The 16,897-nt window shown below is 42.2% G+C and overlaps 1 protein-coding gene across 1 annotated transcript in view; it reads left to right on the forward strand.

The window, feature by feature from the left end:
- Positions 1 to 4,003: 4,003 nt before the first annotated feature.
- The window catches only part of LOC311330068 (receptor-type tyrosine-protein phosphatase S-like), a 66,204-nt gene continuing 53,310 nt past the window's right edge, over positions 4,004 to 16,897 (forward strand). Inside the window, exons 1-4 of the mRNA XM_084462031.1 lie at positions 4,004 to 4,145; positions 4,970 to 5,157; positions 6,929 to 7,074; positions 12,823 to 12,964. Coding sequence (XP_084318157.1) covers positions 5,061 to 5,157; positions 6,929 to 7,074; positions 12,823 to 12,964 — 385 coding nt within the window. The 5' untranslated portion in view covers positions 4,004 to 4,145; positions 4,970 to 5,060. The remainder of the gene's footprint in view (positions 4,146 to 4,969; positions 5,158 to 6,928; positions 7,075 to 12,822; positions 12,965 to 16,897) is intronic.

The raw sequence follows: 16,897 nt of genomic DNA on the forward strand, positions 1-16,897 counted from the left end.
AACTTATTGTATTGTAAATTGCTGATGACATCTAGCCAATGACATGTTTAACTTCCTCTTCACCCCCCCTTTTTTTTTTTTTTTTTTTTTTTTTATTGAATTCTTCAGAATTAATAATCTCCCCCTGTCTGAGGCTGTTGGAAAACAGGGACCGGGAATGAAGATTACATCATTGGTTGTTGTTGTCGTTGTCGTTCTGCAAAACAACAGCTTGTTTCTACTCCTCTTCTATCCCAATTACCTTCAACTACTTCCTAATCTCCTTCAACTACTTCCTAATTTCCTTCAATTCTTCCTAATCTGGTACATCCTTGGTCCATGTTGTATCATCTTCCTTCGAGTCAGACTCCTCACTCTCTTCTTCACTACTACTACTAGTCTGTTTCATTAGCAACACTTCCTTTCTATACAGCACCTGTCATAATCTTTCTAATACTTTCATCATATCCTATACAATATCCACTCCTTCATCTACAGAAGAGTCACTGTCGCTTCCACTTTCCCTTTTTGTTCATCTACTTCTTCTTCTTCTTCTTCTTTTCAGCTGGTGTCGGATTCTTATCTAATTTCTTGGTTTTGCGCTTCACATCAAGATGAGTTACAACGGTCGTCCTGGCATTTCCCTTCTGCATAATATCATTATTACCTATCTTCCCTCAGTATTTAGCACAAGTAACTGTGTATAAGCCATATTAGATTCCCTCTTGATGTCATAAAAATGCGAAGTCAAAACTTAATTCATGTGGGAGAACAGAGCATCACTCACTCAACAGCTTGTCCGTTGTGCTGTTGACTTCCTCTATTTCGGTTGGAGCTATAATTACTGCTTCCAATGCTGTGTTCTGTCTCCGTCCCACTTTACTGAACAGCGTCAAGACTATTTAAGATCCTCATAACTTGATAAACTGTTAACAATTCAAACTATCAATAAGCCTATTAAGAATCTAACACTATAAAAATCAAGCTTTATCAATTATGTAATTAATAAAGAAATGAACACTCAATCACTCACGGACATAGGACACTTCTTGCTCTGCCTAAACTGCCTATCCAGATATACTCCTGCTCAATCTCAACCCTAGTCTTCAGCACAGGGAGCGATCGGTCCCATTTAAGCACTTTTAATTTTTGCAAATTAAAAACCACAAGGCCCGGTTTGACGCAAGCTTAGGGTATTGTGCACCAGAGGACAATCCCCTCATTAATCGCTGTATGCCAGAAAATAATGAATTAAAATAAAAAATATTTTGACGTAGACATCGAAATGTCCACACCACTTTGCCTGTCAGCAAGTTGAGTCCTACTGTCCGTTCACACACAGTCCTTTCACTCCATACACACACAATATGCAAAGCGTAATATATGTATGTACGTCTATATCGCTCTACTAAAGCAAACCCTTAAACTGATGTTTATTCTATCAAAAACCAAGACACCTTTAAACCAGATATCCAACAGACCACCAATCACTCAAGAACCAAAGCTCATCACCAAACCATCTACATCCATTTAACAACTAAACACCCTCAAAACCACTTATATCCAGTATCAAGTAGAATTATTATATATATAATATTTATAATAACAAAAAATTGAATAACTATAAATAATTAATCAAGTAATCAATAAAATATTGAAGAATTAATCAATTAATGAACTAACCATGTATCCTTATTATCAAATCAAGTAACCAAACCAATCAATCACCTTATCATAAAATACCAAGCCCTAAATGCAGGTCAACCACTCAAAACAATTAAATCAGGTGATCAGTCTAGTTCAATTAATGAGCATTAATCAGCAATTCAGGCTTACTTTTCAAGCAGGTGATGGATGGGTGGATGGATGGATGGCTGGTATGGACAAAAGCTTTTTCGGATATAACTGTAAAACAGATTGACTCAAAGGGGAAAAACCAATTAATCACCAAGCACTGATAATTAAAAATAAATGTGTTATTAACAATCCATTATTCTAAAGTCAAACTGTCATAAAACACACGAATACTCAAACAAATATAGAAAGCGGTCATATCTAACAAAGGCCACACGATGGCAGCATAGGACAACCTATTACACTTGAATCCATACAATCAAAACCAACTTGAACTGCAACCTATTAAACGCCACTAGATGGAGGCATAGGACAACAGAGGTGAGAAGGATGAAAGATTTCTTAATATCCCTAAAATCTGGCTAAAGTTATAATTGACTAGTGGATTGCTGCTAAGGATTCAACATCCACTTATGAATTTTATAAATTAACTATTCTTATCTAATCCAGTCGTCCCATACACCGCACGACCCACTGGATGAATTATCTGTCCCTAATTTCTAAAGACAGGAAAGAGAGAGAGATAAGAGAGAAAGAAAGAGAGAGAGACAGATAGATAGAGAGAGAAACACAATTGGGTGACTTCACACCTACAAACCACAGCACAACCCCCCTGGCCAGTGAACGCGTTTCACCGACCCCCCCTCTTCACAGCTGTTTGATGAGGGCTAGGAATTTACAACTCAGGGAGTTGCTTCACCCACAAAAGACAATTAAACAGGAAATATCAGCCAATATTATTTACATTAACTCAACTTTCAAACCTTACAATGTATAAAACCAACAAACACACAATCTCAACTTTTAAACTTTAAAGCACAAAACCCACAACACACGGCTCTCCTCACGCTCTCCTTTCACTCTCTCTTTTCACACCTCACACAGCCCGTCTCCTCACACAAAGGCTGCTGGCAGGCACACACACACACACACGTGGAGGAGTGAACAAAGGATCTCTCTTCCTCAATCATTCATTCAAGAAAGTAAGAATATCTACATTAGACAATTACAAGAAACAGGACCAAATAGCAGACTGCTAAAAACGTACTTTAAAACGAGACATACAGGACTCCGGTTTAGCCTGCTTTTACATTGGTACCTCACACATTTAACAAAAATATGCAATCCTATGCATTTAATTTAACCGGTTTTCCTTTAGAGACATAGAACTCCACTCTGAATGCTCAAGTCTTTCTCTAAACTCTGCGCACTCGTATGCGTCTTTCTAAGACAATGCCCATACCGAGTCAGCGCAACAATGCGTACACAATTTAATCTATTTCTCCTTATTTATTGGAAGTTCTTTATGGCGTAAGCATAAATTGATTTGCAAGACGGTTTACCTCGATCAAGACTCGCGACGTCGCTCACTCTTGTCCTCCTTGGCCGTTAGGTTCACGAGAGTTTAATTGAAGTCGCTGTCTTTCAAGGGTCTTGCAAACGTAGCTAGAATCGCCATCCCATCCCCGTCGCCAATATGTCGTATCTTTTTGTCTTGACTTGGAAAGAATCTTCTGGAGAAAAATGCAGTTTAAACCAAATTTATTGAGCACGCCATTCGGTCAAATTTCGGCGGTACTGACTTACAGTAGGTTGTATCCGAGTTGATATACTTGGCTTCAAGCCAATGAGCACACGATAAACAAACAATTTTGCATACGAGGGAGGTACATTTACAACTAGTCTTGTAATTGGTCAATAGGTGTCACTGGGCTCTGCCCCCCTCTGGACTGGGGGCAGTCTTGGGTTTCTTCCTGTGTCCTGCTTTGATCACCTGTAGACTTCCTGACTTCTTCTTCAGAGGTGCCATCTCTATTGTTCCTCAGGGGCAAAGGAATGTTGACTCAGGACAGGACATGTGTTGTCATCTAGATGTTAAACTAATTAAGTTAACCAAGTTCCTACAGAATTGGAGTTTATCATTATTCTTAATAAAATGATTACTACATGAGAGTAATACACATGTATGGATGTAATACCGTATAAAAATACACTACACTTTCCTTCTGTGTTTCAGCTGACCTGCGGCTTAATTGGCACATGAAGACTGGATACACGGATCTGGTCGAGAAAACAGTTATTTCAACATCTGTTACATAACGTTTGGCCCCAAATCTTCTTCTGTTTCTAGTGTAACACCCACTTCCCCACCCCTAGTCAAATGATGTGGATTTAGGGAGAGAGAAGCCCAGATCCTGAGTCTTGGACACAACCAACCAAGTTTCGAATTATATAGTGTCCCACATCTGCCTCTCATAAACTAACAACTTGGAGTAGAGGGGGTTGAAAATAGGCTATTTTCCTCACACCAGGTAAGTTTTTGTTTTTCTTCGGAGTTTCAAATCACGACTATAGGTAATGTGTTTTGACAAACAGTTATGTCTCATGAATTGGAAACATTGCTTCCACCACATCTGCAATCTCCACAATTACTTGTAGGCTATACTTCAGATGCATTTGTCAGAACGTAGGTAGTCCTCAGGTCATCCTTCTGTACAGTAGGCCTAGCCATTGTAGTCACCCCATTGTCATTTAACTTGATCCTAATTCTGATACTCGCTGGAGCATGGGAATATCACTGAAGCAAGTTAAGTTGCAGTTTTGTGTTCACGGAAATGTGGTGTCAAAAATTTCACAACTAAACTACAGACTGTCTTCGCTCTTCACTGCTCTCCTGTGCACAGCACTGTTGATGAGCAGCTCTATTAGAGTCTAATATTACAGAGGCAACAGACCAAGGATGTGAAAATCACAACAAGCCCTCGCTCTATGGAAGCACAACTAGCGATTCATAAAAATAGATTGATGAAAACAACGGTTTTGCAGCAGAAAATAAATTTTTTAGAAGCTGCATTCTCGGTGCCCCGTCCGCCGCCATTACATGGATATACTTGGCTCACGCTGGATTTTAAATTTCTTCTACAGGCCTCCGAATTACACCAAAGTTATCTCGGTGAGTCAAATGTCCTATAATATGCCGTAATTAAGGTCCAGGTGGTCAAAAAAGAGCCTTCCCCTTTAAGTGTAGGATGCATGCGTTTTAAGGGTCAATAAGCACAGATTAACATGGCTGCCACTCAACGTCAAGGCAAAGCTGCATGAACAGGAAGTTCCGTCCTCCTCCTCTCCCCTGCAGAGTGCCAAGCCGTCCTCTGTGAAGACTCCCGTCTCCTACTTGTGGGGCCTTGGCTCTCCAGCCAGGTCAAAGTTCACCCTCTGGAGCCAAGATGGCTGCCGGCGCTCCCCCCTGCCTCTCTTTGCCAGCCCTGCTGCCAATCAGCACTCTGATTCTCTCTATGCTGCTCACCAGCTCGTATGCCTTATGTAAGTGCCGCTAGGCTATATACCATATGTCTGTCCCAAATGATATATTTTTGTTTACATTTTTTTAATTAGCTGGTTTACAGGTTATTTGGGGTCTGTGGTAAGTACCATATTTTGTCTTAAAGGAGAAGTAAAGGGAAAATGCATGTTTAGCCCTGTTTTAAGGTTACTTATGATCATATACAATGGTTCAGATTAAAACGTTGACAAAGCTATCATTTTCGAGAAAGTTGATAATTGCTCTACCACCGTTTTGGTCATACAATGGATGTGGATGGGCATCTTGAAAAATCATTCAAAAACATGTTTCTCGAAAATGACAGAAAAGACAGAGGGATGGGGGGGAAGAGGAAGGAGAGGAGGAATACTTCCATGTAGTTCAAAGTTTCTAAATCCAGTCAAAGCTGTGTGTGTGTTTGTGTGTGTGCGCACACATGCGTTTGTCCTTCCCTCTGCGAGCAGCTCACAACGGATCTGTAGATCTCTGATACCAATCTCTCTACTAGACTAGAATCAATCCACACCTGCTCCCACCTTCATCTATTTCCATTGCCTCTGTCAAGGCTGAACACCCCCGCACCCCTGCTCTCCTCCTCCGCCTCTCCCCCACCCCCTCCTCTTCCTCTCCGCCCCCCCCCCCTCTGTCCCCCCCCCCCCCCCCCCGGACTTGTATTCACTCATTCACCAGCTCTGTTTACTCAGGTTTGCAGTTTAACAAAAACAGCAGCCATTCAATTATGCAATCTGACATCTGTTCTCTATATAATATGACAGTATCTGCCAATGTCCTCCGACAGCACAGCCTGTGGACTTCAGCTGCCTCCCTCCTCTTTCCCTTTCCACAGCCTAAAATGACAAGCAGCCTTTGAATAAAGTCCTCCAAGTAGCCCACAATGGGTCACCTAGAATGGTCAACACTACCCACCCACATGCGTACGCATGTATGCACACACACACACACACACACACTGAGACACACACATGCACACACACATATGCACACACATACATACACCCGCTCCTTCAGCTCCAGACTGAGGCTAGCAGGGAGATGTAGGTACCTGCATCCCTCCACCACTGGGCTGTGAATATATGTGTGAATGGGTGAATGAGAGGCCATGGTAAAGCGCTTTGGCTTAGAGTGCTATATAAGTGTAGTCCATTGACAAAGACATTTACCATTTACACACATACTGTACATTAGCACACATTCCCTCTGCCCTCTGTCCTTCTCTTGCTCACTCTCTACTCTCTCACTAGAAATTGCTCAACCACTTGTGTGTGTGTGTGTGTGTGTGTGTGTGTGTGTGTGTGTGTGCGTGCGTGCGTGCGCTAAACCACAGACAGAAGTTGAGGGCGCTTTATTATTCATTGCTCCATTAAATAATTCATGTTGGCGTCAGCGTGTCATGGTGAGCGTTGTCTGTAGTGTAATTACCCCTTGGTGTTGATATACATGTGATGGAGCCTCTCTCTCTCTCTCTCTCTCTCTCTCTCTCTCTCCTCTTGTTCTTTTTTTAAATGCAACTACTTTGATTTTGGAGCTGGCTCATAATGAATTGAGTTAGCTCCACTGGAACTACTTGTCACATCACCTGTCCCTTGCACTGTCTTCCCTCTCTCATCGCCTTCTCACTCTCCTTCCTTCCTTCCTTCCTTCCTTCCTTCCTTCCTTCCTTCCTTCCTTCCTTCCTTCCTTCCTTCCTTCCTTCCTTCCTTCCTTCCTTCCTTCCTTCCCTCCCTCCCTCCCTTCCTTCCTCCCTCTCTGCAGCACAACCTCGGTTCACTAAAGTTCCCGTCGACCAGATCGGAGTGTCCGGGGGAGTGGTGTCCTTCGTGTGCCAGGCGACTGGTGACCCCAAGCCGCGGGTGAGCTGGAACAAGAGAGGGAAGAAGGTCAGCTCCCAGCGCATTAAGGTGAGACACGAGGCCCTTGAATTTTCACTCATTGTCTTTGATATTGACCTGGGTCATTAGTGTTCTTGCCTTGAGATTTGTTGAACAGAAGGTGCACATCAGTCTTAAAATGCCCTAACTGAACTGGTTACCTAATAGTTTCATAATAATAATAGTATTAATAATATTATTATTATTATTATTGATGATGATGATTATTATTGTTAATAATAAAACATAAAATACAATAAATAATAATAATATAACTTAATTTGTATAGCACCTTTCATACAAATAAATGCAGTTGAAAGTGCTTTCCAACAGATAATGTACATGCACGTGCAAGTGCATGTGCAAGTCCTTCACATAAAAATAGACACAAAAAACAGGAAAAATAAGATGGAAGATAAAACATGATAAAAGAAGAAAATGCTAAGAAATCAAGTAAAATACAGTACAACATTTTTAAAAGCTTACCAATACAATATCACAAAGCAACAAAATCCCACTATTTCTTGTACAGTATGTTCCCACAGGTTGCGCATAGAATCGATTTTAAGATTAGTCTAGACTAGTCTATAAGACTAGTGACTACTAGCCTGAAATGTATTCAGGTGCATGACTATGTTGGGATTGCACCTGAATATGTTTCAGGCATGCTTTTAAGGTACATGCTTTTTTTTGAGTCACTTTTTCGCCACGAGAAAACTCTCTCTCCTCTTTCCTTATACTCCTGGACCTGTTAATAGCATTTGATACGGTGGACCACCAGATCCTCCTCTCCACCCTTGAGGAGAAAGGCTCTGCTCTCAGGCTCTCTTCTCTTGCTGTTTGCATGACGGGTTGCTCCTACAGGTGACATGGAGAGGGTTTGTGTCAGAACCACACAGGCTGACTACGGGGGCTCGACAAGAGTCATTCCTGGGTTCTCTTATTTTTTCCCTTTACACAGCATCTCTGGGTTCTGTCATTCGCTCGCATGGCTTCTCCTACCATTGTTATGCTGATGACACCCAGCTGGTCCTGTCAGTTCCCCCTTCTGACACACAAGTGGAAGCATGCATAGCTGTGCTTAGCTGACATCTCAGACACACCACCTCAAGCTCAACTTGGACAAGACCGAGCTGCTGTTCATAGTACTATAGGTTGTAGGCTGTAGTGGTAGTCTGTCTGTTGTAGTGGCTCTGTAGGACACGGTCGTCTTTTGTGGCTCTGTAGTCATGCGGCACTGAAAGACCTTAGGTGTCAGTTTCCTGTGTGTTGTATTAGTGGCCTTTGTTCTCCTTGTTATAATAGTGGTATGGCTGTAGTGGCTTAATAGTACACAGTTTTCTAATGTGTTACTATGATAACAGTATAAACATAACATTCAGGTATGTATATAGGCCGATATACTGTAGACTAATTGTAGTTCAACATTTTCGTGCGGATGGGTTTTTTATAATGTGTTAATTATATAGCTAACATATAGTTGAGTACCATTCTAATAAAGTATATAGGCAGGTAAGTAGGCCTCCGATTAGTTAAATAGGAGCTTGCCGTTTACTTTTTTTTTTATTTCTTAAGGTGTTTTATATTGTTTTAATGTGTTGTGTCTTATAATGTGGTGTTCAATGCTATAAGCATTTGCCTTGTAAAATGTTACTATATACTGCAGCTAACATAATAGTCAGCATTTTCCAGGAGTTCGTTCGATCGTTGTGTCTGAATTGTTTTTTTTTTTTTTTTTTTTACAGTTCTCCCTTATTGTCTCAAATGGTGTGGTGGTCTCAACTTTTTTATTTTTTATTTTTTTTATTCCCCCTGAAATGAGTATCGGCCTGTCGGGGTTACTGTATGCATTTTATTTCCCCTTTTTGTGTGTTGGCTGTAAGCCGACACACCAAGAAAAGGGAATCCTCTTTGTCGCTCCCTTTCTCTTTCCCTGTTGGCGTTGTTGACCTGCAGTTCTATGTTGCTACCACAAGAGGCAGTGGTCCCAGAACATCAAAAGCAAAAGACTCCACAGATTTCCCAGGTCAGCGGTGGCCGAGTGGATAGTGTGCTGCCTATCACCGCGAACGTTGTGAGTTCAATCCTTGGTGTGGACATGGTACCATGACATATTTTGTCACTGGATGTTATAGAAGTTATGTAACGAGCGTGGGTCATATTTGTTAATTATAGACCCTTTTACAGCCTAGTCAGCACAAGTATGCGCGCACATTCTTGAAACAGTAGCAAAAGGAAGACAGACGAAATCGCCATTATTAAGTGTACGGACTGGACTGAGGACATCATCAAAAATGCCCGCGTTTGCGGTGCCCATTTTATATCAGGTAAGTTATTTTGACTACCTGGTTTCACTGGAATGTCTGGTTGAAATGTAGCCCTTCTCAGTCTCGTTGTCGCATTCCGCTCGCTCATGCAGTCAGTCAGTCAGTCATTACAGTCAGTCATTTAGCAGACGCTTTTATCCAAAGCGACTAACAATAATTGCATTTAACGTAAGAAAAGCCAATGTACTACTACTTGCCAGAACTCACAAGTGCATCTTCCTTCTAAAACAAGTGACTAAGAGCATAATCTAGTGCTGAAGGCAAAATGCAAGAATAGCAATCTAAAGTACAGTGCAATACAATACAATACAATAAGTGCTTAGGAGGGAGGATTGTTGTAGTACTTCTTGAAGAGATGAGTTTTGAGCCTGCGACGAAAGATGGGCAGCGACTCTGCTGTCCTGACATCAGTGTGCAGTTCATTCCACCACTGCAGGGCCAGACAACAGTCCTTTGCTTGTCCATTCACTTTGCCGTCAAAATAAATCGGTGTCGGCTTAGTTGGGAGAGGCGCTCATATTTACAAGTGTCAGATAAACATGAAACTTCACTTAGACACTTGCAAAAGTGTCTGCTGGGTTGAAGCTTCAAAGCACCGCCACCACGCATGCTGCCTGGCTACTTTGGCCATCGCTCGAGCTCCCAAGATGGCGGCATAGTCACACAGCTCCACGTTTCCACGGTATTATTTGCGAATATATCCGTTCTACCCGATACAGATTATTCTACTAAAGCTTTACCAGGCGTTAAATACTTTTGGCACAAAATGACTAAACTGCGGTCCATATGCACGATTGCCGGCGTTTTAGTCGAGCTTCAAACACAACGAGCCGAAGTCAATGGGAAATTGGATAGAATTGACAAACGCCTGACTGATATAACAAGTTCGGTTCTAGCACTGGAAACCAAACTAGATTCAAGTATTACCAATGTGGCGGGGTGGGCTTGGAAGCACTGTGACACAGGTTTGGTATAACCTCTGGAGGAGTTGCCAGACAACGCCACCCTGGGAATTTCACCCGGGGAATCACTAACTTTATACTAGCACACAGGTTCGTTATACTCAGCAGGCCAGAGACGTGGTTCGATAATGAGCATGGAGTTTATTAATTAACAATATTAAAAACACTAAAATAACACACACACACACACTTTCACACACAGTCACTCAGGGAAGGAAGGGGAGGGGGAAACGCAGCTGCCAATGTCTACCACTGCAGAGAGTAGGCAGCGCTCACACCACGCGGGAGAATTAAGCACCCGCAGTCGCTCTGCCAAGGATAACACCGCTAACCCGGAAGTGGAAGGATCAGGTGAGAGCGCAGAGAAAGCGCAAGAGGGAGGAGGGCCTCTTATACCCCAGCTCGCCTCAGTGATTGGCTACCAGCGCAAGCACATAGAAATCCATATTTCTATGCTGCTACACCAAGGTAGACTCTCATGATAAGCGTCTTGAGGAAACAGAGGAAAGGATCTCAAAACTTTAAGACAACTTCAATTTATCCGAGCGTAGTTTAACTTGATCTCACTTAAAGTGGTCGCGTAAAACTTGTGCGTAAAACCCCGCCGCTGGGTCCTATGGTCGATTCTCTATCGTCTCATTTTCAATGCTTGCTTGACAACTGTAAAGGATGAATGGAGGTAAGACTGATCTCCTTACTCAATATTCCATTATGGACCAGGACTTCTTGGGAATAGGCTTGGAGGAGTTTATTTGTTAGTGTTTTCTTTTTCTTTTTTCCCCCCTATCCCCTTTTTTCATATGGAATAATCCCCACCTTTCCCTTTCATATCCAGCAAAGGACAGAACTCACAGTTGCCTATTATAGGCTTAAATATTTCTGTTTTAAACATATTTTTCTCCTTTTTCACATCAAATTCTGACCTTATAAACTGACCAATGAGGAACAAGTATCTAATGGTCCTTCCTCCCAATGCTGGATTAACGAATTCCGATGTATGCTCAGCCCTGGGGAAATAGTATATTGTAAGGAGTCTTCTTTTTAGTCAGAAGCATGTGGTTTTTTGACTGATGGCTATGACATCATCTTCATTTTTTCTTTTCTTATTCGTGTCAGTGTTATCAGGGACATTTATTCCCGGCAAACTGACAATATGTTTTTGTGTTTGTTTTTATGTATGTTTTTGTTCAGCCAGTACAGAAAATCCTACAAAAAATGCTCAATGTTTTTATGCCTCTAAATTATAATTTTCTTACCTTCAATGTAAGTGGACTGAATTCTCCATTCAAAAGAATAAAATGTTTCGAACTGCTACACCACAAAAAGATTGATATAGCATTTATCCAAGAGACACATCTTAAGCACACTGACGTCAACACATTTCCGAACAAAAACTATAAAATACTATCATCTTCATGTGCTGTGAACAAAACAAAAGGAGTGGTGATTTTGGCAAAAAGAAAACTTCCACTGAAACTGGGTCAGGTGGAAGGAGATGAACATGGAAGATACAGCTTCGCCACTGTTACATTGAGTGGCACGCGTCTTTGTCTGATTGCAATCTATTCTCCAAATGTTTTTGATCATACCTTTTTTGAAGCTCTCAAATGTAATATGCTGGATCTAAATGAAAGTGCAATTATTATGGCAGGTGATTTCAGTCTCACAGCAGACCCTCATATGGACGCTTCCCAACTTTCTAATCATAATCTAAAAATAACAACTTATGGCTACTTTTAATGTGCATGTCTGTATGTTTAATAAAGCATTTAGGAAAGGTTTCAATCAAGACTTGAATATTACCTATTCTGTTGAGTACTATGTTTACAATTGTTCATTCATGATATTATTACAATTGACCTTTCAAGTCTGCCTACATTTAGGTTACTTAGCTAAGAACCATTAATTACAATTTACTTCTAAGGGCAAACACTTTACTTTCATATCTTCATATCAATACAATATCAAGATCCTAGTAGATGTCCAAATAACCCACTGTGTCCTGGGTCTACTTATTCACCACCTAAAGGGAAGTGCAAAACAGCAAGTCATGACCTTTATCCAGAAACCAAAGTTTGAACCCATTGCAGCAAAATAGCTAACATTACAGGAATCATCAGTGTAACTGCTTTAGCCACTGGCCGCTACCATTAATGTTATGGAAGCTGCTGCTAGTTGTTGTGAGCCCATGAGCTTACTGGCTATCCCGCTCTCATTGTGCTGGATTAGCATTGGAAGCATTGGAACTGATGTGTCCAGGTGACAAGACCCATCTTTATTTATCAGACATTACCATCCTACCAGTCCCGCACAGAAACAAGCCAGCCAACACACATAAGCCAGGCTTGACCTGGCCTGGTTTGTGAAGCACATTGTGCCTCTGTGTATAAAATGTGCTTTATAAATAAAGTTTAATTTGATACACACAATATCAAAAGCACACGCACAACCCATTGTAACCTTCCCTATCTCTCTCTCTCTAAACCAAGACCATCGAGTTTGATGAGGGCACCGGGGCAGTGCTCAGGATCCAGCCCCTCCAGGCGCCGCGGGACGAGAACATCTACGAGTGCGTGGCCGAGAACAGCGAGGGCGAGATCAACGTCAACGCCAAGCTGTCCATCATCAGAGGTGAGTCTCTGGTGCCTAATGATGATATAACAATGGAGTGCCTTACAGAGATCAATTCCTGGAACAGCACTGTTAGCATCATTAGCCTCCTCCTGCTGTTCTCTTTCAGAAACTTTAAGGGAAGGCTGATGTCCTGAAGAGACCTTTAAGTATCTCAAATAAGCCCCTATGAGACTTGTCTCATCCGTCTCTCCTGCGCTGATCCTGGTTGATCTTCTTCTTTGTTTGGGTCAAGTTGTTTCTCCCCCCCAGGCTCGGGGCTATCCTTTTACCACCCCAAGCCTGGGTGAGGGGGCAGCTGTAGCCAGCTGACTTGGCTAGCTAGCAAGTACAGACTAACTAGCTAACACATCATGAATGTTTCCCGATAATCCCGGTTCAAATAATGAATGGAGATGAACGGCCGGCCGTGTTTGGGCGGCCCGTGGACCAGACCCATGTTTCGGATCTGCTTCAAATTTGAATGGTTTCTAGGTTGGACCATGCTACACCCTTCCACCGAGTTTTGTGAAAATTGGTCCAGTTGTTTTAATGTAATCCTGCTAACAAACTCTCTCTCACACACACACACACCACCGAAAACATTTCCTCTAAAACACTTCTACCATTCACTTTTCCGTCAAAATATATCGGTGTCGGCCTAGTTAGGACAGGCGCTCATATTTAGCCTACAAGTGTCAGATAAACATGACACTTCACTTACCTAAGCAAAAGGGTCTATTTTAACAAATGCTGGGTTGAAGCCAAAGCACCGCCACCACCACAGAAGAAGACTACCTCAGAAAAATAATTTCACTCGGACAGAACGTGTCTAAATAAGTTATTTATTGGTAGCGCCGAGGCTTCAAAACCCAGCATTTGTTAAAATAGAGCGTGGGTCATATTTGTTCATTATAGACCCAGCTATGTATGCGGGCATTCTTGAAACAGAAGCAGGTGGAGACAGACGAGTTCAGAGCGAGCCGTATTTTAGTGCAAAGACAAGTACTTTATATACCATCAATATGTCTGGCTGTTGCGTCTACGAGTGTAGGCTACAAATCGGCGCTCTAGTGACAAACTTTATTCGTTTCAAGAGGAAACCGGCCTTTTCAGAAATGGAGTCGCCTGTGGCTAAGCATAGCCTACGGACTGGACTGAGGACATAATCAGAAATGCCCGCGTTTGCGGTGCCCATTTTATATCAGGTAAGTTATTTTCTCGTCCCTATAGCGCCCTAAAATACAGCTTGTTGGTGGACACGCAACCGTATGCATTTCAGATTGATCATGTTGGCAATGTGTGTGAATTTGCTGCTATGTGAGAGATAAGGACCTGTTGTCGCATGTCGTTGACAAGCTTCCCCTTATGGTGTCAGAACGATGGCTTATGAATGCGATGTTATTACAGTATGTTAAATACAGTAGCCCAGAGGTTAGCACTGGCAGGGCTATTTCAGTTTGATAAAAGGCGTTGTGGTGTTTGAGCACGAGTTGTCGTAGACCTGGTCCAGGGCGATATCCTACAGATAACGCCCTGTTACTCTCAATGCAATTTACCTATGAATGCGCTTCCTCGGCCCGCTCGTCCGAGTCTACAGACAAAACCGTTTCGTTACTCACCAAAGTAAACACATCGTTGGAAAGATGAAAGTCTTTTCTCCGAGGTCGCTACAGTTTGTAGTCTCCCACCTTTCAAATAAAAGGCAAATTTGTACACTTAAATGTCTAATATCATCGACTGTCTTCTTCTACCGGCGATTCTGCGCTCTCCGCTTTGTTTAGCCTACTCACTGCTGTTAATAACTCAGCGTAAATGTTCTCTCGCTAATCAGATACCTCAACGCGAGTCTCTCAACACCATTTAAGATGTAATGCATCATCCCCAACATGGGCGGCATCCCCAACATAAAGTCATCCCCACCAGGAACCCCGGTCTCCTGGGTGGGAGTCCAATGCTCTCACCACTACTCTACTTGTGTAGTGGAGATCGGCAGGTGGGTTTTGGTGTCCTTCTTCCAGTCCCTAGTGTGGGTTGGGGTTAGAATATGGGTTGGGGTTGGGACAGGATCTGATCTATAAGGCAAGGGGTAAAGGTTGGAGTGAAAGGATGAACATGTGGAGGTTTGGGGTAAAGTCCCATAAAGTCATCCCCACCGGGTCTTCAACCCCAGTCTCCAGGGTGGGAGTCCAATGCTCTCACCACTACTCTATTTGTGCAGTGGAGATCGGTGGTGGTTTTGGTGTCCTTCTTGATTTTGGTGTGCTGGGACTACTGCCTCTTGTGGTGCCAACAGAGAACTGCAGGCCAACATTGTCCAGAGTGACGGAGGGAGGGAGTGATAACCGGACAACTGCTTTACTATACTAACGCTGGCTTACAGCCACGCACAAAAACACATAGACAAATGTAGGCTATATTGTTGAAAATATTTATTTCAGTACAACAAATGCAGTATGTAGTAATGTAACTGAATGTATGAGAAAAGCCTAGCACATTTAGATCAAGGTCCAGGTCAAATTACTTTAAAACCTGAGGTCATTCTTTTGCTAGTACGTTGTGCTAGCAAGTGTGCTTCATGTTCTGCTGGAGTGTTGCCCAGGATGGTGGGATGTTTTCCAGAGTTCGAGACCTCTGTGTGGAGAGCTGTCCTTCTGGTTCCTGGTTGAAGGAAGGTTCTCAAGGGTTCTAGACTTCTGTGTAAAGAGCTGATCTTCTGGATCCTGGTTGAAAGTAGGTTCTCCAGGGTTCTAGACTTCTGTGTGGAGAGCTGTCATCCTGTCATCGTTCACATCCGTGCTACTCTCTGGTTGGGTCGTACATCAGCACCTCTTATCTCTCTAGCAGTAACATTAACCCTCTACTGACCTCACTGGACATGCTGAGGAGATCAATTAAAGCAGCGTTGACCTCTGAGAAACAAGTCCACATTCCCCAGGTGTCCTGTTTCCTCTGTCAGACAGTGCAGACGTGTCCCAGCCTGTGAAAGGACTGGGAGACTCAGAAAACATTTGTTGAACAGCTCTGTACCAAAAGTTTGAGCTGACACCAGAGGCCGACACCTACATCACGAGCCGTATGCTGAATGAAGCCATAATAAAAAGACATACACCCGCGGTACATAGCTGTTCACCAAATGTTTTACCACTATGAATGCCACCCAGTGTCTGAGCCACCCAGTCCTTTCACAGGCTGGGACACATCTACACTGTCTGACAGGACGCCTGGACAACGTGGACGTGTTCCTCAGAGGTCAACACTGCTTTCAGTGGACTCTTCTACATGCCCAGTGAGGTCAGTAGCAAGGTTATTATAGTGAACGAAAACTAACTAAAAAACGAAAACTAGGTGTGAAAAAACATTTTAGTTAACTGAAATAAAAATAAAAACTAGGCTTTACAAAAAAACGATATCTAACTAAAACTGTATTGTGTGTTTACAAAACTAACTAAAATAAACTAAAATTGTAGAGAAAATTTCCTTAGTTTTAGTCTTTTTCATTTCATACATAAGCCTTGTATTTTGGGTGGATATTAAATCTATCCTCCATTATTTCTTAAGCTGTGTCCCTGCGCAGGAGTAACCTGACGTGCGCCAGATGGTTTGTTTTGCACAGAGTGAAACAACATGAGCTCACGAGATCAGGATGGTCTCACGAGGCTGGCGCCGAAAAAAATAAAAATAACTAATACTGAAACTAATAAAAACTAAACTAAAACTAAGCATTATCAAAAAATAAAAACTAAACAAAACTAGCAAATCTGCTTTAAAAACTAATTAAAACTAAACTGAAATTGAACACAAAAAGTTAAAACGATATAAAAATAAAAACTAATGAAAAAAGCAAAACTATTATAACCCTGGTCAGTAGAGGGTCAATGTTACTGCTGGAGAGATTAGTGGTGCTGATGTACGACCCAACCAGAGAGTAGGACGGATGTGAACGATGCCAGA

This window comes from Borostomias antarcticus (genome assembly GCF_949987555.1).
Source record: "Borostomias antarcticus genome assembly, chromosome: 3".
Classification (NCBI taxonomy): Eukaryota; Metazoa; Chordata; class Actinopteri; order Stomiiformes; family Stomiidae; genus Borostomias; species Borostomias antarcticus.